At 38.7% G+C, this 24,606-nt stretch overlaps 1 protein-coding gene across 7 annotated transcripts in view; it reads right to left on the minus strand.

Annotated features, from left to right (window-relative positions):
• Positions 1–24,606, minus strand: part of TENM1 (teneurin transmembrane protein 1) — a 769,900-nt gene that overhangs the window by 113,431 nt on the left and 631,863 nt on the right. For 6 of the 7 annotated variants that reach the window (XM_058032978.1, XM_058032977.1, XM_058032971.1 and 3 more), the window contains 6 exons: positions 19,471–19,623; positions 14,156–14,355; positions 12,538–12,748; positions 9,075–9,176; positions 7,846–8,040; positions 4,752–4,952 (listed from right to left, as the gene is read on the minus strand). In XM_058032978.1, the coding sequence (XP_057888961.1) occupies positions 4,752–4,952; positions 7,846–8,040; positions 9,075–9,176; positions 12,538–12,748; positions 14,156–14,355; positions 19,471–19,623 (1,062 nt within the window). The remainder of the gene's footprint in view (positions 1–4,751; positions 4,953–7,845; positions 8,041–9,074; positions 9,177–12,537; positions 12,749–14,155; positions 14,356–19,470; positions 19,624–24,606) is intronic. The other variant, XM_058032976.1, reaches the window with a different exon arrangement.

Consider the following 24,606-nt stretch of genomic DNA (forward strand, 5'->3'; position numbering starts at 1 on the left):
GTCTGACTTGGAACAAAGTATGAAATTTCTGTTCTCCACATCTCATAGAGGCAGGGGAAGACTAAATGAGAAATAGAACTCAGTCTCCTGTGCATTTCTCTTGTGCACGTCTGCTGTTAGATGGCTAAATTGTAATGGCTGAACGTCTTCAAGCACTTTGGTGTGACTTGCCAAAGGATGACCAAACTAGGGAAAAACCCCAAAATTAAATGGGCAAAGTGATATACAAGATAGCAATGAATTAATTCCAAAAGTGAATGTGTTCATCTGTGTTCCGGGCGACAACGGATAGAACAAGAGGACACAGTCTCAAGTTGCGTCAAGGTAGATGTAAGTTAGAAGTAAGAAGGAAATACTTCACAGAAAGAGTGGTCAGAAACTGGAATCATTTACCCAGTGAGGTGGTGGAGGCATCATCCCTTGAAGAATTTAAAAAAAGACTGGATGTGGCACTTGCTGCCATGATCTAGTTGAACAGTTAGAACATCGGCTGGACTAGATGATCTTATAGGTCTCTTCCAGTCTTGAAAATTCTGTGATTCTGTGATTCTGTGTTGTGACCATTATAATGGGTTTTTAATTTTCAGTGCTTTACATCAGAGAAGCATTTGTTTTTTCACAGGCTAATCATTAGAGAGATGAAATCACATCTTCTTTTCTTTAGCATGAGCTAAAGCCATTTCAATGACTGAAGATGACCTGTTTGCTCTATTGTTGATGTTACTTTTGGGAACATCTTGGACAATGTAGAGCTGTAGCAGTACTGGTGCTGTTTCTTTTTGCCTTGGAAACACTTCAAGAATCAAAATGGTGAAAGACAGCTCTTCTCAGAGATGTCTGTGGATCTCTGCCTGAGATCAGCTTAGCCTGACCCTGATGCCTGTGCCTCTCTTCAGGCAAAATGCACTAACTCCCCTTAGTCCTTGCACAGTCCAAAGAATACTGCAGAAAGAAGGACAGATGACTGTTCAAGGTACAGCAAGTAAAACAACTAAAGAAATGAAGTTCCTGTAGAAGAAGATGCTAGATCTCTGTGTATTTCAGCATGGACCACACCACAGGTAAAGGCAGCAAGCAACATCTGCCGAGGCTGGTGGGAATGGAAGAATCAACCATATTACTGCAGGCTTGGGATCCTTACAACTGGAATTATAACAGCTCTGTCCCAGGTACAGCACTTGAAAGCACTCTGCTGGAATTAATCTGTGTGGCTTCTCTACAAATTTCTGACACTGACATAATTTTGAAGCAGTGAAAGCCACAGCTTGTTTTTGACCTTCAGTATTAAGGCCAGTTGGCAAACTGGCACAAGAGACTAATCCATCTCCCTCATGGTAAATACATGTCAGTATATACAACCAATCTATATCCATATAGAACAGTTAGAACACTTTGATCTTGTCCATATAATAAACCAAAGACAAACAGAAGGTACTTTTAAAATTTCTTTCCCTGATCACATATGGCTGTCAAAAAGACACAATATTGTTTTGATTGGTGTAGTTAAAATCTGCCAGAATCTTTCCAGGGTGAAGTTCAGTTGATGCTGCCTAAAGAAGGCAGAAGACACAGAGGTGTATTATCTGTATGGTTGTAGTTAGGTGATAGGAAGAGCCTTTACAAAGATGCTCATATGCAGCAAGGCAAAGCTTAAATGAAAACCATGTCATCTCTGGGAGAGGCAAATTGAAATCTGAGCTAACAAATGAAAATGAATTTTTATGGAAGTTCAATATTGTAGGGTGGAAAGAGGCCAAATATATCTGAAACAGATATCCAGCCAAGGATATTGAAAGGATGGATCTTAACAAAGCTGAACAAAAATGCAGCCTAACTTGTGTCCTACAAGTAGTACAGGATTAGCAATACTAAGTTTCTGAACAACTTTCAAGTCATATTGAACTGCTTTTATTGAGAACCAATTTAAACACAATGAAAACATATCCTAACAGCTGCTTTGGAGTTCTGCAAGAGGATTGTCTGGCCCCCAAGGGACAGCAATTGTGTGGCAATAACTTTAAAATAGAAGTATCTGGAGGTAGTGCAGTGATATTGGGTTGTGCCAGTTCACAGGCCAGAGCAGAGATCAGGCTGGACACTGGAAAGGACTTCAAATAATTTCAGTCTTTCACCTCACAGAAAGAAACATGATTGCAAGACTTTGCACCTATTCATACTAGGAGTGCAAGGTGCACTTCTTAGCAGAGAGGGCCAGACACAATTGAAACAATTTATCTAGGAAATGGTAGACTACCCTTAATTTTCTGTCTCTGTGTGAAGCTTCACTTTCAAAAAACTAAACAGAAACTATGAGTGTCAAGCAAAAACTGAAGGATGATTGTTATTTTTGGTAATGTTCTACAGAAAATCAAACAACATAAACAACATGGTCTTTTCCAGCCTCAAAAAATCCATTAATGATTCCAGAGCTCAGGCTGGGCCTCCAAACATTGGCAATTCTTAAGGATATGCACAGATCACAGTTACCTTCATCTCTGTTCTTCTGCCTATACTGATTCTTTCTCCAGTCTGCCACTTTTAAAGTTTATATTGTTTGAAGAGCTAGAGATGGGTAGGTAGGGGAAGGTATCATAGAGATGGCTCATCCCTCTCCAGGTTGGGCCACACTGTATCGGGACCAATATATTCAAAAACATTCTAGAACCTTTGCTATTTCTCCCTTTTTAAGTCTGTCAAGATATACTAACTTCTATTTTTAAAATCACATAAAACTAAATATAATACATCCCTCTGTTTTGAAAGTACTTGAAATTTGCTGGGGAACACAGAAATCCTCAAGGCAAGACCCTATATTCTTCAAGGTGCTACAGAAAGGCAAATTCTCACTGCACTGTGAATGATGTGGTACAGAGATGGCAAAGTGCAAGGGTTTGAGGCAGGCTGAGAGACTGTTGGCTTCTCAGCTGCAAAGCTCTGCTATTGTCTGACTCCAGACAGGCAGTCTGTGCCTTTACCATTTCATCCTCTTCATTGCACAGAACCCCATAACTTTCTCCATTCACATATGACAACTCCTTTACTGTGACCTTGTTACTCCTCTTATGCTTCCTTACTAAATTCATTTGGTGCTTTCCTTACTCACTAAAATCAAGCTTTATTTTCAACATGTACAGCAATCACTGATCCTAGGAAGAGCATCTCAGGCACAAATGAACATCTTATACTTCAGTCTAACACTCAGCATATTGCCAAGAGCATCCTGAATCTAGTCTAACACCTAAGAAGAAACACATTTGAAAGGAGAAGTCTGAAGCATCTGGCTATGCTGCCTGTTGCTAGTTGGAAAAGCATCCTTTGATAACTCAGGATACACTAGGGATGAAGAGAGGTATTTTCTCTACTGATGGAGGTGAAGAGGTTCCCTTCCAAAAATGTTCAAAGCACTGGAGTTTATTTATTAACCTTTTGATTCTTTAATTAATATCTAACTGCCCCATGCAGCTGACACAACAGACCCATCTGAGACTAACACGGCTTTTTGAGCTACAATAACATTGTATTAAAACAGAATTAGTTTGCAATATTTTTGAGTAAAAAATTAGTACATAGCTAACACCTCTCTTAATTGTTTGCTTCATCAGTGGAAATATTACTATAATACTAAACCTCAGGAAGTATTTTTAATATATAATAAAATACAGGATAAAAATGTAAACAAGTAGGCTTTTGCTGAAAACCAATAAAAAGTCAATTCTTATCAAAGCAGGTGCCATATCTGACAGTGTCAGACTAAAATTGCATGCATTAATTTTGAAGTGTAGACTGAATGCAAGGTCCTTGTAACAAACACTGAAAATTATTAGCAGGTCAATATTTTGTTGCTTAAAAATTCATCATGTAGAGGAGCATTTTATAAGTCCCTACTTAAAGACCATAATCACACACTTTGAAGAGCTGTGCAGAAATTTATACTGTTCCAACTGTTCTTATGAATAATGATTTCTAAGAAAAATTGGTTACTTGGACCACTGGCTGTATTCCACAGTATTCAGCAGATCTGTCACTTGCATCTATTCTCTACTGGGATGTGCTACTTATCATCTGAGATTCTGGCTCTGTGGGCTCTATAGGGCAAAAAATAGTAGTACAGACACTGGTAATGACGTGCTCCACTACAGAGCAAAATGTGCAGAATGCATTCATTTCAGGAAAATGAAATGTAAATGTATAAAGCATATAGGAAATCTATTTCAACTCTTAATCCAGTTTAGTGGGATAAAACCTTGATGGTCCTCTGAGGAGGAAGAGAGTTTTTATCCCAGTGTGAGAGAATTATGGTCTTTTTTGTTTAATTTTTTTTTCTTGACAGAGCTTTCTTACTCATCAGTCATTGCGTTTGGAATATATATATATATTTTTAAACATCTTCCCAATCTCTCTTGGAACTGTGGATTCCCTGATTGCATGAGCCTGACAGGTGCTCAGCAGCTCAGGTGAGAGTCACATTTGCCCCCAGTGCATGCCAGGAGGCATCAGCCCTCTTGCAGGATTACTGCTCTCAGTGTCAAGCCACCAGACAGAAACATTCTTGTCACAGAGAAAATAAATTTCTTATCCTTGGCAACTGAAAGCCAGTTACTGACAAGCCCATGGAGTGCCATGCCACAGTACTCATGGTTCATCCCTATCTTGTTTTTTAAATTCCTATTAGCACAGCAACAGCAGCTACTTTCTTTCACGCCTCCAGCAGAAAGCACAGGCAATGCTGATACAGCCAAGTCTGATCATACCTGTGGAGCAGTCAGGTCCTGTCCACTGTGGCTCACAGCTGCAGAGTCCTGTGTCCAGCAGGAAGGTGCCATGGCCTGAGCACTGCTCCTGGCACACGGGCAGCGCAGTCTCACAGTTGACCCCGCCCCAGCCCGTGGAGCAGTGACATTCCCCCTGCACGCACACGCCGTGCCCAGAGCACATGGGGTCCAGGCAGTCCTCTGGAAAGCAGGGAACAAAAACTTAGAGCACAGAACTCACACCTTTACGGTTATTTACTAGTGAAATACGACAGGGATTTAGATTAATTTGATGATTTTTTGCAAATACTCAACTGAAACAATGTTAGCAAACACAAGGGAAAAAGAGTCTGTTAACATCTGTGCAAAAGTATAAGTCAAAAACAAGGGAAAAAGCAAGCACATAGACTGTTAGAGGCCATATGAATCTCTTGTTATGGATTTTGTCTTATTTTTAAAAAGCAGATTCCCAGGACAGATCTATTGGTCTCAGTTGGTGAGGTCTGTGCTTCAGTAGTAGAGCTGGGAAAAAGTTGGAGCAATTAATAGTTAATTCTGTAATTGTGCTTTGTATTTCCATTAGGGTATTAGTGCACTGTGTTTTATTTACATCTGGGAAAAGAAAGATTCTTTCACCTTCCTGTGAAAAGCTATCTCTGTAGCTGAAAATCTGCTACAAAAAAAGGTTATCCACTAAGATTGAGTGGTGAATCTCTGACTCAATGCTTGCTGTAAAAAAAACCCAACTCCCATACACATAAAAAATATGTGCTGGGCAATTGCTGGTAATGAACAGCTTCATAAAAGTCATAATGTACTGATGAACAATTTGCAAACAAAGAACTAAATTTGTTCTCAATTTGGATTAAGCTATTCCTAGTGAAAAATTCAGGAGCTCTGTAGAGGAATTTAAATCAGCTGGTTAGTGCTGTATGAGCAGCATATTCTTTCACAAAGCCCCAGCACTGCTTTAACAAGACAGGGTTTAAGCAGCAAGCAGCCAGCCTTCCCTGGAGGCTGCAGGAAGACTGTGGAGCTGAAGGATCTGTGGGGTCTGAGTATGGGAAAGAATTAGCCAGAAGCCCATTGATGTTACATCGTGCTTCAGATTGATGTTAAAGAGACACTGTGAAAGTTCTGCTAGGTATTTCTCAAGTACCAGCACAAGTACTGTTTCAATAATTAAACTGCAAACTTAACAAACAGTCTCCTGTGTTACAGGAATGAAAAGATGTTTTCTGCTTCAGGAAGGGAAAGCTAAATACTTCAGACATAGAAATTAATGGCCTCCAGTTTATAGGACCTTTCAATCTAAAAATAAAGAAGTAAAGCTTTATCTTTTGAACTGCTTTGCCACCAATTCAACATTTTATTTCAGGATTTATGCTGTACCTTTTTAAGCCTTCCAGGCTTGTGCACAGTGTAATTCTGAGAGAGAGAATCAAGTGTTTCTGGACAATGCACATCTTGCTAAGCATAGGACAAAAATACGCAGCAATTTTCCCTCATCCTGAGACAGCTCTTTATTTTGCTGATATTTTAAAATTAATAGAATGACTCCATTTTAGGAATGATAATCTGGCAGGACAAATTCAAGGGACCTCCAGAGCAATGAATACATGGAGTTACTGGTGCTCCCTGGATAGTACATCTGTTGTTGTGTCTGTTAACAGCACTGCTATAAGACTAAATCTTGTTTACGTACAATAAAATAATCTTAATTCCTAACAGAATTCCCTAACTACTGCACTAGCTATGTTTTACAATACAAACTGAACACTCATATCAAGGACACACTGCTACAATAAAACCTCACTGTACTTAGTTACACAGGTTTGTTTCATGCACCATATTTCAGTATTTCTACATAATTACACCTTATTTTATAATTTAAATAAGTTTCTTACTGTAAAAATCGAATGTTTTCCCAGTCTCAGTTTCAATTACTGTCTGAGTACATTTATGTCAGTTTTTTCCCTAACCATTTTGCAGGATCTCATTATGGCAAGAAACAAAGAAACTGAAAACAGCAGTCAGCCTCTCACCACCACAGGCTTGTTCAGCATCATGGCCTCACTGAGGAAATCTGTGTATTACTTGCTTTCTCCCATTTGGGTTTTCTTGGTTTCTGAAACTACCAACAATTGACTATGTCAGAAGCATTCTCTTGATCCTCCCTTTAAAAACCATTCCAGCTATGTCAAATCTATCAAATTCATCCTGGACATTTTTCTGACTAGAGAATCCAAGCAACATAAAAAGCCTCCTGTGTGTGCTACTCAAAAGAATTACTGAAAATCTCTATAGCAGGACACACAAAATATGCTGTCAGGAGCTCCAGGCTAAGGGGACTAGTGAAAAATCATCAAATCAGGGAAAGCAAGAGGAAGAGTTCTGCTTTCTGAGGCTATGCACAAGGGAAAAAAGTCAAAGCTGATGAGCAATCTCAGACATGCTGAGGGAAACAACAACTGCTTCTGTTTCTAGATGAGGGCAGAGACACATCAGTACCATAAGCAGCAAAAACACAATACCTTCTCACAGAATTTCCCACTTTTTGTTAGCCAAGCCTTAAAGGATGCCAGATTAGTGCTGTGAGCAAAGGCTCCCAGTAAAAATGACATATGACAACAGAATTACACAATATGTTCTGGTAAACTAACCTGTTTGCTGCCCTTTCAGCTTTATATGGTCAGAAAAATCTAACATGTAACAGAATGAAAAAGGGAAAAGCTGATTACAGTAGTCTGATTGCTTTGGAGAACTAACACATCTTGTTTTGTTTAAATGATCTTCTGACTGCCTTACCTTGAGCTTTTGGCCAAATAGAAATAAATAATTTTATCTTTTCAAATAAAAATGTGAACTTTATGTGATCAGTCCAGAGGACTGTTACCAAGACCTGAATATTTTACCTTTATTTACTTCTATTTAACATTACTTTCTGTCAGACAGTAAAGGCAGTTTTGAGAGAAATAGTTCTGCTTCACAGAAAGCTAATCACATCCCTGTGAATTTTTAACTACCTTAAACCAGGTGGAAATTAAAGACAAAAATCAACCCTCCTGACCATAGAGAAGGAAATTTCACAAACCTTCCTCACAAATCTCTCCTTTGTATCCGGGGACACAGATGCAGACGCCCATGATGCAGGTACCATGGCCAAAGCAGGTTGGATCAATACACTGCTCTTCTGGAACATCACACTCTGCACCTTTCCAGCCATTTCGACACACACAGTGACCTTTCTCATATTCTCCATTTCCACTGCACAGCACTGGACAGGAATCTGAAGAAGGCAGATTGACCTTTTTAATGTATTTACATACTTACATAGATTAACATTTATTGCATTTATTGTTCTGTAAAATTGCTTTTCCACTCCAGCTCCTCAATTCTTCATTTGGTTCAAGGGTTGTCACAGAATGAAATCTCTGAACTAGGCAGTACAGCAGTAATACAATGTCTTTGTCTCCTCAGTCTCTCTTGTATACCTTAATTTTGACCAGAAATGGGATATCCTAAAAGATAAAACCAACTCTCCCCTTGATTGGCCTCTGCAGAAAATTTGCAGGGGTGCCTGATTTTCAGTAAGATTAATATTTATTTCCTGTGAACTGAAGCAAGATCCTGCCTTTTTCTTCTAAGAAGCCTTAATATCATTGAAATTGTAGCCATTGCTGATCTGTATGTAAACCAGCAATGTGGAAGCTTACTTTTACAATTCAGTATCAATTTCTGAGCCAACTGAGTCTTAAAAAAATAAATCCTACATTTGAGGAGACATTGGGAAATCATGAGAATTTCTGGACATCACATGCAGTGGATAATGGATAATACTGACAGAAATATCTGAAACAGAAGTAAGCTCACTTAACATGCTTTTTTGCCTTAATGCTAGAAAACCACCTCTAAGCTGCTTTAGGTTTCTTATCTGCACCCTATTCAAGTTAAGACTACAGAAGCATTTGATTTACTTATGTTTTCTCCAAAGTGAAACTGTTTGTCACTTTTAAGTAGCAGAAAACATTATGCTATGCTAGCCACCTATTAAAAATGTATTTTACATTCACAGACAGGATGCAAAGGTGGATGGAGGCACCTATTAAATTTGAAAGTCAGGGAGGGAGAAGTGGTTGATCCGTGTTAACTCAAGTACAGCATAAAGAAACTTTCCACATGTGTGCTTGTACTGTATCTGCCATCTGGCTGGAAAAAGGAATTTAATCTCCTTTAATCACTTTGAATCTTTGCAAGCCCAGCAGTCACACACCATAATCATGATCCCTGTCATGCACCATGGGTCAGTTAATATGAGATTACCTTTTGCACAATCAGGACCAAGGAATCCTGGGAAGCAGTGGCAGTGGCCTGAGATACATTCTCCATTCCCATTGCAATTAGTAGAGCAGTCATCCAGGATTTCTGTTTATTCAGGCAATTGTGCACAAAGAAAAACATAAATTGGTTAAATTTGAAATGAATGGCATCTTCACCTCACTCTGCAGGACACATCTCAACATACAAATAGGTGCAGAAGCAGTAAAAAGCCCATTTTCATTCACAGGGAGCATAAAACAAAACTCCTGTTCAAGCAGCTTACAAATATTTATTAGATTTTTTCTTGACAGCTTTGAGATAACAGGTGCATCATTTATATTACAGCAAAAAGCTTTTAAAGTAAATGTTCATGTAAAATTTACCACCATTAAAAGCACTGCAGGAACCTGAGCATTTGCTGAAAAATGTCCACCTTAAACACTTTCTTTTCTTGCTGAAGTAATTTGTTTGAAACCTGTTTATAGAGTAAATTGCCTTCTATCGTGTTCATTTGAACCATGTGAATTGAATCCCTTAGAGAAGGGTAGGATTTCCACTTCTATACAATCAGATAAACAAAACAATAATCTTTTGTACAGTGATGAAATTCAATGTGATAAAGAACTAAGAACTAGATTTGAAGGGAAAAAACCCCACCTTCAGTTCCGATCTTAAACCTGCCCATGTTTTATCTCACAGCTTTGGATATTAAGCCACTTAACCTCACACATCTGAGGACGGTCTCCTATCTGTACCTGGATTAGCTGGTTCCAATTTACACATGTATTTCCTACAGGAATGCAGTGGATTCACTGATTTCTATGGATTTTCCATAAAGAATATAAAGTAAATTGAAGCTAAGATGATCCTTTGTGGGGAGCAGGTCACTGTCAACCAGCTCCAGGACTGAGGGGCTCTGCAGCCCATGCAGGTGCTGGATGGGAGAGGGGCTCTGGAGCCAGGGGAGCTGGGACTGTCCAAAGGCCACATCCACTAAGAGATGTGGTGAAGTACCCCTGGCTATGGAAAATAGGAAACTCGACACCTTTCCGACAAAATAATTGAGGAGAGTGAATAAAAATCAGATCTACAATTAATAAAAAAAAAAATCAGTGTGTATATATATATATAACTGATATAAGTATATTTTGATCATTATGGACACTTAGATAAGGATTAGCTCCTCTTGAAAGCTCCTATGGTTATATGAATTCATTCTTTTCAGGCTATCAGTTTTTACCAAAGAACAGACATTTGATATGCATCTGTTCACCAGATATCCACAACCTGTACACAGATGTCTGTTTCAAAGTTAAAAACCAGCTCATTTTTAGAATGAAGATTTTGTCACAGAAATGTTGGTCATTACTAATTTGGTTATATTAGTTATATAATAGTTATATTACTGTTCATTATCAACTCTTTTATTGCTCTATGTGTGCACTTGCCCACCTTCTCTCAGTTTTCCTAGAATCACATGGCAAATGATCCCTACACTGACCTGAAGAATGAATGATTTTAGAAGCTATTTCCCCTCTGTGCAATGCCCACTTTGGGCTGCCCTTTCATGTCACATTTTGCATGCAATTTACCCTCCTCAGGAAAGTCTGATCAGAATTTCAGTAAAAATCAATTTTGTACATAACTAACACAGAGCATCTTGAAATACAATCTGACAGATGCTGATGAGGGGCATGGCTGGTTCTCAGAAGCATTTGGCAGAGATGCATCCAAGCTCTTGCTCTGTTCTAAGGGTTCCTGGTCCTGGCTGATTCCTTTGTTGGCAGAGATGTCAAATATGACTAGACCAGTCTGGGTAAGAATAAGAAGAATGCCTCAAGGATATAGATTTTTTTTTTTTTTGGTGGAAAAGAAGAAACAATCAAGTTCTGATGCACATAAAGGACATAGATATATATCCTCTAGACATATAGATATAGATATCCTTGATATATATATATATCCTAGATATATATATCAAGGATATAGATTTTTTTTGTGGAAAAGAAGAAACAATCAAGTTATGATGCACAGAAAACCAGGAGAAGATGATACACAGGTTATGAAAACACAATGGTTGGCAGTATGCTCAAATGCACAAGCAGTAGAGCCTTGCAGCAGCATGAACAGACTTTTTCCCAAAAATATCTTCTTGCAGGCATTTTGAAGATGAAGCACAAGGATTCCTGCCTGCACTGTGGCTCACACTTCCCCCTTTCATAGTCTCCTCTGCTTATTGGCCACAGAGGGGATGGAACATGAATTAAAGTCTGGCAATTAATTTCATTTTTGGGGTGGGGGTGTGGGGAAGGGGAGGAGTAGAAGTTTTGCTACTAAATGAAATATTATTTAAACCCTCCTGTATAAACCCTGCTGTCTTACAATAAAAATAAACAAGGGATCAGGAATTTGGACACTGGACTGGTTTTATGGTCTTTGTAGAGCATCTGCAAAGATGCTTCATAAATTGCCTGACTCTTATTTTCTCAGATGGAATTGAATAATGGCATATTTTCTTGCAGAAGTTCAACTTTTCTGAACAGAGCAAATATGAAATTTTTACACCAGAACCTGTCATTACAACTCTATCTCAATTTCTTATTTTTTTCTTCTATGCAAGTCCTTCAGAATCTGGATATTTGAATCATACTGTCCTGCTCTGCAAGGTGTTTACCACACAGTAAAAATAGTATCCACTTGCTCTCAAGAGCAGATGGCACGTCCATTACTAGTAAAGACATCTTGCTCAACATATGGTAGAACAGGTTAACTAAAGGGTATAGTGGTTAAAGTCTTGCAGCAGACTAAGACTGTCATAAATACAACACTTCACCTAAATTTAAATTCCAAAAAAGCCCTATGTGTGAGGACTGCTCACTCACAACACCTACATCTGCAAACACTTGCTCACCTATGCATGTTAAAAAGGCAGGAGGAATCTCATATGCAACCAGGACACTGCCTCCTGTATTTGTTCTCTGTATTCCAAACAAAATGGTGCATTTGAGTAACTGCATAAAAAACCAGCATCCATCCATCAAACAACACTCACAAACAAATCCACAAAAGATTTTCTAAATTACAGCTGACTAAAATACTGGAAATAAAGACTTAAAGCCTGGATAATTTCTGTAGGATTTATGGCACACATAAGTAGAGAGGGCAGATATAATCTCTTTTACTTGGAAAAAGATAACACCAGAAATCATTCAAGCATTTAAGCTATCATATAAAAATCTTAACATATGAAAACTTCACACTTAATTTGATAACATCCATCTGTAATATACAAATATTGCTATTTGTCTAACATTGGCTTAACATGATGTTGCTCCACTGAGGTTAATTAAACTAAGCTGAAATAAAACATATTTAAGAGAATACTTAAGAGGAGCTGGAATACATCAAACACATCTTTGCAATGTAATAATCATCATAATAATAATTATATAGTGATTTTTCTTACCAATGGCTGTAGTTAGTACAAACACTTGCTCTACTTTCTTTCCATCATTGTAGAATGCCATATGCCAAGCTCCTTGATCCATGTACTCAATGAAACCTGTCTCTTGCAGGGAAGTCAAGATCAGGTTCCTGGGAGCTTGCTGAGGCTCCTCTGAGTTTTTTGGTTCCTGTTTAATTAACTGTTTTCCATCCATCAGTTTTACAAAATCAAACTGAAATAATAATGAGCAAAAATTAACCACCTAGCAAATATTCATGAATCAAGTCTGCATGTCTCCTTCAAACATGAATTAACAGTTGAAATCTTAAAGAGGAATTGCCTAAGTATTCACCAATGTAGACAGCAATTACATAACCTAGTCATTTTGGCTTAAGTTTACATACAGAAAGCATTATCATAGTTCAGAAATGTATATAACTGGTATAACTGTTTGCTATGGCAGGGTAAAATCAGACTTGCTACACTAGATACAGCAGATTAAGTCCAAAAATTACATCTCTTCAATGGGAATAATTCCAAAATTCCCATAGTGTAGTGCCTGTGCTATGCAGCTATTCATCTCAAATGCCAAGAGCAGATTAAAAACCTGTAGTTGTTTATCAGATTTTTAAATCCTTAATCCCCTTGATATCACTATCAGATATCAAAACCTCAATATACTTGTTCTTTATATTTAATTTTAGTAATGCAAATAAGTATATATTTTTTTACAGGAAAGTTCTTAATACCAGGTGGATGCTGACAACTTCAATGCCTGTTAACCTCAAAGCACCAGAGATTTCTATGAATCCCTGTCCAAGAAATACACATATTTCTCTAGGTTTTTTAGGCATTCTGATTTTCAGTAAAGTTCATTGTCAGCTCAACGGAAGATCCAGCTTCAATTAAAGTCAGTGACACCTGAAAGTGCATATTTCCAATATCAAAACTCTAGTAAAAAATTTTTGAGGTTAGAGTAGATGATCTCCAGTGGTCCATTATAGACAATCTTTCCATGATTCCACATATGTTTATCACACTCTGTGGAGTGTGATCCTGCTATAAAGAAAGATTAAAAATTTACTATCCATAAAAATGGCAGCTTCATATGCCAAATACATTAGGTCTAAACAATACAGTTGAATGTGACCAGCAATATTGCATGTGACTGCTTAGCTACCTTTTCTCTTGAAAAATCCCCACGAGTATGCACTCAAAAATAATTTTGATCTTAGCAACCAGAGACAGTTTTTTCCTTTTCTATTAACTCTTTAGACTGACTGTACAATCTATTTGTTTTAAGGGAATCATATAAAAATTAAAGCATTTTCAAGTGAACTGGAATTTCATCACTTGCATGGAAGACACTGGATTTATGCAGCAGGACAGTGTGTACCTGTTCAGTCTCCCAGACAGTCACATCCCTGGGGTCACAGCTGCTGACCTGTCTGCTATGACACTGTGCTCTGGGAGAGCATGGTTTGAGATGTTGCCAGAGCTCAGTAAAAAGAAAAGGATAACCAGACTGGTTACTACCAGTCCTTCCCTCCCTCTCTGCTTTGAAAGCGTGTTGTGAACACTCCTGTCCACTGCTGATTGAAAATCTAAGTGTGATAGAATCAAGATCATTTCCAATTACCTGAGTGTGAGTAGGTGGGATGTTTCTTCTGCCATAAATCCCCAGCAGAGAATCCTTTGCCAGTGAAATGTTGAATTTCAGGTACACGGGGTGATGTATGGTAATTTGGAAGCGCCAGAATAAGCCAGGTGGGATGGTCTGCATAACCTGTGCTCCAATCTCCACTTCTCCCGTGTCTATGGCCCGGCCCTTCTGAAACACTGATTTTCCAGAAACAAATAAATAGCCAGTTGAGTATTTACATAAAAGAGAAAGTTACAAGGTATAAACATGCCTTAGATATATTGGAATATACAAAAATCAACTCCTAACACCTTAATTGCATTTTTTATTCAACAAGTCAGAAAACACAAACAAACATGAACAACATATTTCCAACAAGTCTCACAGCATATTTTTTGTCATGATTTTTGCTGATTATGAACACTTTACTGATTATGAAAAGGTAAAACTGCTGCTGTGTAAACCATGGTCTTTGCCCATCAACTATGCACCCAAAACATATTTAACTGTGAGTACACAATGAGAGAGGACAGTGGGAAATTCTCCCTCTGGCACAGATTTCTGACTGCTGCTGAAGGGGCATTGCAGAAGCTACACAAATGGTCCCCACTGAGGACAGAAAATCCACCAAACATGGTAGTTCAGAGCCCCTGTCCAACCCAGATTTCTATTAATCACCATTCCTAATGGTTTTATTATGGTAGTGTTAATCTAGTCCTGAAGAAGTGAAGAACATCTGTTCTGGCTTGGTCTTCATGAAAGCATAATAGGGGAGCGAGGATAGGCAAAGGCACTCTGAAGATAAAACTGGCATAATTTCATAATGCTGGACAATAAATTTGCAGACATCAACAATGTGTACCTTCACACGTGTGTGAGAGTGCTGAAACACAAAGGGAAATGGAAAGCATAAGGAAGACTCTGCCAAACTAAATTGGAGCTGGCTTGCTTTTCTGGCTTATATCACCATCTTTATGTTTTTTACTGCCTGTCTGTGATCAGCCTTGTGACATGCTGCAAATCCTGACCCAATCCTGCTAACATTTGAGCTAATTCCACTGAAAGGTTTGTAAAACTCTCTTGACATTTCCATACTCTGAACTAAGGTAAAAGCAGGATAGTGTGTGGCATTAGAGGACAAGTCAAGAGAAGACTGAATTCAGCAGCCATACCCATCTATGTTTCATTTCATTCCAGAATCACAATGAAAAATAACCAGGAGCAAAGTGACTGGAGCCTCACTTTTTACAATACATGGATATAAATATCTAAACCAACATAATATACGTGAAATTTTATAAATCACCCCTGGAAAAGAAAACAGCAGCAGCAAAGCTAGGGCCAGCTTTTGCCTGAGTGTGTTAATAACAAAGCCCCTCTGTGGGACCTTACATAGGCTTTAACTAGCGTAGGAAGTACTTAGCATTCTTAATGAATAGAGATTTAATTTACAAGGCAGGAGTAATTCTCAGGGCACCAGATCTTCCAGCTTTACAGCTGCTTTGTGTCATCAAACCCACAGCAAGAATGACGGACTAACTTATAACACCTCACCATGTAAATACATCTATTTTTAGAGTAGGAACTTGCAATATAGTACTCTAAAAATACACCACTTAGTTTTTGAGTTAAAATATTTCCAAATTGCTACTTGAACAATGCTCAAGATGAGACTACTTCTGCCCAACTTGCTTCATAGAAAAAATTTTGAATGTTGAGTTTTGAAAAGAGAATTAAACTTTCTCTGTTGTACAATGAAAGTGGATCCCTTTCCACTCCAATCCATAAAAGATCCTACTTGGCTTATGTAAATTTAAAAACCTTCTCCCCTATTTCCAATACTTTAGAGATATTAAATCTTAATGATTCTTTGCAAGCAATTACCCTGGGTTAAGTAAAACACTATGGGTTTTTTTGATGATATTGATACATGGTAATTAATATGATTCAATTACAAGACAATAGAGCACTAAGTAAAAAGTTAAGGATACAGTATGATTTTTGAAGTTAAAGGCATTACTGGTCAGTGTTCAAGGTCTTTAACATACAGTAGCTACTTCTTGTACTCTGGAGTGAGAAGGTCTGTTTCCTTGTTGAAAGGAAAAAGTGTTATGTTGTCAGTCTGGCTGAATTATCACTAATTGATTTAATCAAATTATGCTGAATATTATATTAGCATTGCGATGTACCTTGGGAGTTTTTCCACATTTGGCTGAATACCTTTGCTTTCACAATAATTTAATATAAGCTTAAAAAACCCAGATGCACTTATATGTACATATATCTCATCCCTTGGGAGAGAAGTGCAGGCTGCTGTTCACAATGCTAACAGGAAAATACACATACTGTCTGCCCCTACTGATAGGATGCAGCCACAGAATCCCCATCTTTCAAATGTTAATTTTTCACACAACCACAGAGCATGGAAAGGCCTTTGTAGGAGTCATGTCTGAAATGCATATTTTCATCTTCACTGTGCCACTCTGCTTTCTTTACAGAAAAATAATTTAGCTTTGTTTCTGTGTTTAGTTAAACTAAGCAGGTATTTGGCTGAAAACCAATACCTGAAAACACACTCCTCCACAGACTATGCTTGTGTACTTTTTTGCTCTTTCTTGAAAAAGTCAAAAATAAGCTTTTAAAGTTACAGCACTGCAATACAATTCTGCTTTTGTTGTAAAACCAATTTTTTTTATGACAAAGTATAATTTAATTATCTATATTCAATTCCTTGTACAGCTCCAATCTTGCCAACTGGGGTATTAATTCTCCCCTATGCTTTCTAAGCACAGTTTCCTCAGAAGTCTAAAACAGAAGATAGATTCCTAATCACAGCTTTCTCTTGGCTTCAAGAAAGAAAAACTCTGAACAGCGTGGTGCCAATTACCTCCACAAGAATATACCCACATGCTTATTACTACTGATCCTGAAACAATCAATTTCCTTGTACTCCCCTGATAAATACCAGCATCAATAGGATATCTGACTTTTTAATCACATTACTACATATTAAAATGTTAACTCGTGTTAACTCAAAGCTGTGGGTCAGTATGTTATAAGGTGTCTTCTTGAAGAAATTTGACTTCCTGGTTTAAATTATTGATTTTCATTAAAAGAATAGTTTAAAATATACACTTTCAAAGTCTGGAAAAGCATTCTGTACTGCTGCATTGAGTTGGGAAAATGTGATGTCACCAGTATCTGACAGCAGTTATTTATTCCTGTGAAATTACATCAGAGGCTTTAAGTTTACAGGCAAAGCATCAACTTTCTGTGGTTCCTGCTGTAGGGAAAGGAGTTGCCAAGTCCTCCTTTTCATTACTTCTAGATGGAGAATTTGTTAGGAGGACTGGGAATAAAATTACTGATATATATTAAAAGTGATGGAGAGAAAAGAAAATGAGCAAAGACTAGCCAGAATCAGCCTATGCAAGTACTAATTCCGCATAATTTTCCTTGTGTTTTCCCAAGTGTATACTCCTTGCTATCTTAAACTCTGGATTACATGTTACCCCCAAAATGGGAAACGGGCCAAGTGAGACAACAGTGCAGATCTATTCCTGACCTCTGAAACTGCTGGATAAGCCCTCAGTGAAATGGCTCTGCTAGCACAGGACTCTGCTCTTTAGTGCTGTGGGGGAGTTGTGTAGCTACACTAAAAACTGGGATTTCCAGGGGCAAGGCAGGTGGTTTGCATTTTTACCTACTTCACTCTTTATTGACTTGCATATTCTTTTCTCTATTCCAACTATCTAACTTCAAAGATTTATGATGTTTTTGATGTTTTTCTACACATCCTTCTTTGGAAGCCAAATGCATTGGAAAAGCTTTTATTATATCTGTAATACATTGATAAAATGATTTAACACAGTTGAGGAGAACTATTTAAGGCATTTTCCATGGTGCACCAGGACAAAAATACAAAAGTGTATAAAACATTTTCTACAACTCATTCTACAATCCATTCTAAGGGATGAAATAATGGAAAACAACATCATTGTCTCCTTACATGTATTTCTATTGTTCATTTATCTAATATGATCTGTATCCAGTTGTGCCACACTGATTTGCAAGATTATTGATGTGTGGTGCAATCTTCCTCCTGGAGGGCCTGGTACAACAGTGTTCCACTTTGTTGCCTATTTTCAGCCATGGATCTTACCCAGAACACACAAAATCAGATCCCTGCTCTGCTCTAAAATTTGAAAGCTCTGTAAGTCTCCTATCACTGCAGAGCTACCAGTACAATTTTACTTTTCTCCTAACAACTGGAAAGATTAGGTTTCATATTCCACTCCCATTCACTTTGATCTGATCTGATTTATCCACGTTTTCTGTGCACCATAAAAAGAAATGGGAAGGCCATTTTCTTTTTATGGTCAGAAAGCATTGTCATGATGGCTGATGGGAAGCACGGGCCAGAGCATGTGACTAGTACTGGAGCAGGTGATCAAACAAAAAAAACCATCAAATAACAGGACTTAAGAGGAAGGAATTTCACATCTCAGACAGATCCTTCTCTCTGTTTCACACCCTGGCTGCACAGCCCACTCCTTTCCTATCCTAGCTCAGGCACTTCAAGAGCTCTGGTTCAGCCACTTCCTTGGCAGAAGATGATTTGCATTCTTTAACAAAGCCATTTTCTGCTGCCACGAAGGACTGATATGGCTGGGCTGTGCAGGTGACAATCCCTGCAGTAGGCGCAGGGACACAGCAAGCTGCAGAGGGAGGTGGGAGGGCAGAGAAGGGCTGTGCCCCTGGCAGCAGGGAGCTGCCACACTGGCTCAGGCATTTTGTGAGAGCTGTGGGACATTCCTGGGAGCTGATTCACTGTGACTGGGTCAGCTGGGATGTGACAGGATGCTGTGCTTTAGCTTAAACATCAAGAACTGGATGCTTTGAAAAGCATTAAGATTTCTACTCTTCTGCACTTCTGACCTGTCAATACAAGGAGGTTCCCTTTGCCTGAGACTGACTTTGGTCTGCAAGACAGGCACAGTGTCAAGCCCTCTGCACAAAAGGGAAGAAGCAAAATATGGTCTCCCCTTCCTCGTCTCAAGACAGAAGTCAAACACTCTCATCTCTTCTCTCATTGTGCTGCTGAACCTTTCCTTGCTAATGGGCTGGGTGCTAATTTCAGAGAGAGTTCTGCTAAAGGAACCTATCTGGTTATGGGATTTTCTTATCTGTTTTAAAATTATACTAAAGAAGATAGAACCTGAACTGAAAATACTGTCAAAATGTAGAAAATACAGGATCTGAAGAGCAGTAATGTTTAACAATCCATCATCTGCCTCCTCATTTACACTTACCTTTTTTTTCTGTTTTATCTGAAGCTTTTCCTCCGATTGGTGAGTAAGTAGTATCCATGGATTCTGTTCCTTTATTTCCTTTGCTAACTCCATTTTCATAGAGCTGCCCTTCCACAGGCTGTAGTTGCCAGGTTAAACCAAACAAGTGTACTGCTGCAAAAAAATGAAGATCAATTAATTGGTGTCTAAACTACAGCACCTTCAGTGAGACTACGAAAGAATGCTATGACCCAGTTTCTGCCAAGTCAAGTATTACTTTATTCTGTTAGTAATAAATCAGAATTTCAAGGGGGCTAATGAGCAATTTACCATTTTACCTTAAAACTCAATGTTTAATTAGTTTCCACACTTTCTTCTGGAGCTCAGCCAGGTTAGGGTGATGCATTTCTGCAGCAATTAATGGAATTACTAGCACTTAAAAGGATAACAGTTGAATAAATTCAATATTGTGATTATAAAGCTATATATAAATATATATATTTATATTGACAATATATGTATTGTCAATATAAATATATATTTTTTTTGACAGATTATAAAGCTATATCAGTGTTGTCCCTCAGCTTTTGACTGTGAAAGATCTCAGATTTTGTTGACAAAAACAATGACACCAACTAAAACATCTCACCTTTCCAATCCAGTTTGAAGTGAAACTGTGCCCACTGCACTCTGAAACTCTTTCATTTAGATTAAACATTAGCAAAAACTTACTCTTACTTACTGGTTACTTACTTAACCAGACTTAGTCTAGAACTGCTCTGCAGATAAAAAGCTGTCTCTACATCTAAAATATATCCAATTATTTAACAACACAAATGGACAGAAATATAGCTGTTATATGTACAAGGAAAATGACTAAATAATCCTTTTTAGAAGTTATAAACTAGCTTTATTGCTATATGCAGAGGCTGCCTACTCTACTTTGCCTGAAGAGCCATTCATGTTTTCTGCTTTCCCTTCTTTCTTTCTGATCTGAGGCCTTGAAGGATGGCAGGAGAAAGATAGCAACAGAGGATCTTAGTACAACATGACAGTGCTGCAGTTAATCTAGACAATTGCTTAGGTCTTAGTGAGAAAGGCAAATTATTCCAAGGAAGAGGTTGCCTTAGCATTGAAGCAGCTCAGCAGGGAGGACAGATGACCCATTAAAATATGGATTGAGGATGATCCCCACTGAGGAGCTGAAATTGTCACATGAAGAGCAACGCCTGAGCAGCAGCTCTTTAGCCACATGCAGCAATTTGCACTGAGTAGGATCTGCCCACAGTGGGAGCCTAAAAGGCAATATATTTGCTCTTCCTGAACCATGCAGGAACCTCAGAGTCTCCCAGGAGAAATAAGTGTGACCTAGAATAGGTCTTGCATTAAGAAAGTACAGGGTTTTATTCTGCACTTGTACATACTTCAAGGAAAATATCTCAATACAACCAGAAAACTTGGAGTCCATTTCCCATGTGTTTGGTCACAAGTCTCCCTTGCACACTGAAAAGTTAAATTATAAAAATTCAACAAAATCCCAAGCCTTGAGTGGATTCCTGCCCAGGGCTTGGGAACGCTACTACAAGAATGCAAAGCTGCCAAACTACAGTCATTAATTCCAGATCTGTGCACTCCAGGGTCACCCAACTACAGATACAAGACCCAAATCAAGCAAATGAGAGCATTACTGCTGAATTAGTGAGGTGACAGTATTTGAGAGAAATTTACTGCATCTCAAACCACTGACTCACCATCAGATCTGGACTCTGGAGACTGGGCAGCACATACCCACTCCCCAGAAGAGGTATTAGAAGGATCCTTCTAAGCTTTCTGGTGTCAGTGGTGAGATCTCAAGCCCGAATTGCTCCATATTCTATGGTCTTGAAATCACCAAGGGACCATGATAATACTTTGAAAAGTGTCTTGCAGTCAGATCACACAGTTAAGGTCTGAGTTTTGAGATTCTTACTGTGAGACAGATCACTGCCATGTACAACAAAAAACAGGCTTGACATCTCTAGAGTAAGTGCTCTTACTCCTGACTTGAGCTTCTGGACGTCATTATTATTTAAAGAGTATTAACAAAAAAGAGAACACAGTTCAATGAGACTGATAGCTAATGAATGCACATTTCATTTATACTAATGCAAACAATTATATAAGCACTTGAAACAGATTACTGGAAGCAAAACTCAACTGCCCACATCAATAATAAGCTTTTAGTGGTTATGGAATCCTGAATATGATATTGTTTCTTTCTTACACTATTCCCATTGTTGTTATTATTCATTTCCTAGGACAGCATTTGCACATGCTGCAAGGGTAGGTCACAAAGCCAGGGCTGAATGTTTTCCTTGGTGCATGCCCCTGCTCCATCACACACTCTGCTCACATTATCATCCACTCAACAATTCCAGTCCTTTACTGGCTTTGTCTTCCCTCAGGCTGGGGAAGTGCTGTTGTTTTTATAGCTTGTGCCAAAGCTTGGCAAGCTGCAAAACGATCTGTATCTACGTCTGACAGTCAGCTTCCTCCCTGGAAACACCAAGTGCGTGGCACAGAGGATGGCTCTGCCAGCTCGGATGTCTCACCCCCAGGAGCTGACACGGGGCACCGGACTCGGCTACACAATGGGCACCTCTGAGGGCTGTACAGCAAAGCACATGGCTGGGAAAATAAGAGCTACATGAACTGATCTGAATGAGTTCAAACACTGCAGAAACCCAGTCACCTTGCAGTCTTAAAACCATTCCAATTTTTATTACATTAATTATAGCTATTGAGAAGTTACCTTCAGATCCAGGTGACAGTCTGGGACTAACCAGACCACAAACACCCGTGAAGGCATAAATTCTGAGAGATACTTTATTCAGAAGTTAATTATAGACATTTATTTAGCAGACACAGAGCCCTCACTAACCTCTTCTTTTCTGTGATACTTTTCTTTTACCCAGGGTATACAAAATTCCTATGGAGCTTTTTTCCTACAACATATGTACAGTTATTTCACCAAATAAGATTACATAAAACTTTCAAATCTCCATCTCTCAAATCTCTTTAGAAATAAGTAGGCATGTACTGAATTTCATTAAAAAGCTCAAAAGAACTTCTCTTTTGAGTTATTTGCCCTTTGATTTTTTTTTTCTATTGGATTTCTGGCTTTTACAAAAAGGGGCACAGAAAATGCTGTGCAATTCAAATGTGGGCCATAATGTCACTTCCCCCAGCATAAATCCATTTGCAAGGTTCTCAGCTGTATTTCCCATGTGTAATGCCCAGGTGTAAGCTCCTACTCCACAGAACAAATAGGACATGATACCATCACTCTGTCTAACTTAGCCTAACTCAGGGCTGGGTAAGGAGGAGGGAAATTCACTTTCTGATCAATGTCTCTGCACTTTCCTCCAAGCTCAACCTTCTGAAGACCTTGACTGCAGCACCCTTGAGGGCTGACTAACAGTATGAAACCCACCATTAGGGCTAAGGATGCATTAGATGATGCAGCTCAACTTCACACAGAACAGCCCTTGAAGTTTGATGACTACACTTACATTACAGAAGGAGCAAAAGCTACTCTGGCTCTCCCTATCTGGCATTCCAAAAAATTTCTGCAATCACCTACCCTGTATTTTGCAGCACCTAAAACACTTCAGGTACTGGTGGGGTGTGTAAAATCACAGCTGAGCTGCTACAGTTCCAGGCAATACCCAAGGGCCAGCAGACAAATGGAGATGAAACAGCTTCTTAGCTGGCATGATTGCAAAATTCACACTCTTGTTGGGAGGAGCTGTGGTGAGTCAGCAGGAGCATCAGACACTAACTTCCATCAGCTGGCCTAACCAAACCTCTCCTCTGACAGCTGAGTGCAATATTCTCCCTGCTGGGAGGAACTGCACTCATCTGAAGAGATATTCTTTCTTGGCTTGCCTGAACATCCAGTATAATCCCCTGTAAATAATTACATCATTACTTTCCTCTGTACAATCTATGAGTCGCACGTTGCCATGACCAGAGTTGTACATTGCTTTCACTGAGGTGATCTGGAGGCAAAATTAATCTGAAGGCAAAATTTGATCCTCTTTACATAATGTGGGGAGATACGGCTTACATGATGGATACTACCATACCTATATTTCATTTATATTTTATTAGATAGCCCTTATAAATTCAAAGTCTCTGATAAAATTCTAACACAAAAATTGGCACAGATTTTTTTTTTAACATGCATTATGAATGTTATGGCAAAAGCTAAATTTGGAGGAGTCTGTAGTCAGTGAAGAAACTGGAGGATGCCACAGGATCATGATGAACCTAAATGTGTTCCTCAGCCACGCTGCCCTGGCCAGGCCACACCGTGGAGCTGTGCAGGGTAATTTTAAATGACCTCTCTCTAGTACAGAAGATCCTAGTCATAGCACAGAGCTTTTCTTAGGTAAATTATTGTGCTTCTTAGGTAAAAAAAAATAAATAATTATTAGGTATAAAACAGATCTCTTGCAGAAAAAGAAATATTTAAGGCCTACATCATCTAAGCTTTCAATAAATTTCTTTCATGGAATCTCTCAGCAAAGAGATGAAAAGTAAGTGTAACTTTATGCTGCCTAAGGGATTTTCCCCACTCAGAGGCAGGTTTCTGTTGCTTCATATTACTGCTGTAAGTAAAACCAGTAGGGCCATGTTCAGAACAAAAGCTTGGGTCTTCATCTCTGAAGTAACTGACCAGATCACTTATTTTGTTCAACATTTAAACAAAAAAACCTGAGAGTTCCAGACTGACTACCTCAGTCCCCACAATTCTACTGCATACTCAGGTAAATATCCACAAAAATACAAGCAATTTTTTCAGAACTCGCTCTGTAAACTGGATTAACCTGCCATCTGCTAGGAAGCCAATGATCTAATTTAATTTATTCTTATCTACCTTCTGTGTAAGCACAGCTTGTCAACTCCGGTGCTACATGTTTGGCAGAATGTGAATAAGAGCCTTGGCTCCAGTGCAAAAGAGACACTCAGTAGTGAGGAGACATCAAAAAAGTCCTGTGCAATAAGTACTTACTACCTGCAAGATGAACTTCAAAGGACAAAAAAATCCTGCAAATGTGAAGCCCCTCCAAACTGCTGACCTCCACTAAAGGCTTCTGTTTAGCTTTCTCTGCT

The sequence above is a fragment of the Melospiza georgiana genome, chromosome 12, assembly GCF_028018845.1.
Source record: "Melospiza georgiana isolate bMelGeo1 chromosome 12, bMelGeo1.pri, whole genome shotgun sequence".
In the NCBI taxonomy this organism is placed as follows: Eukaryota; Metazoa; Chordata; class Aves; order Passeriformes; family Passerellidae; genus Melospiza; species Melospiza georgiana.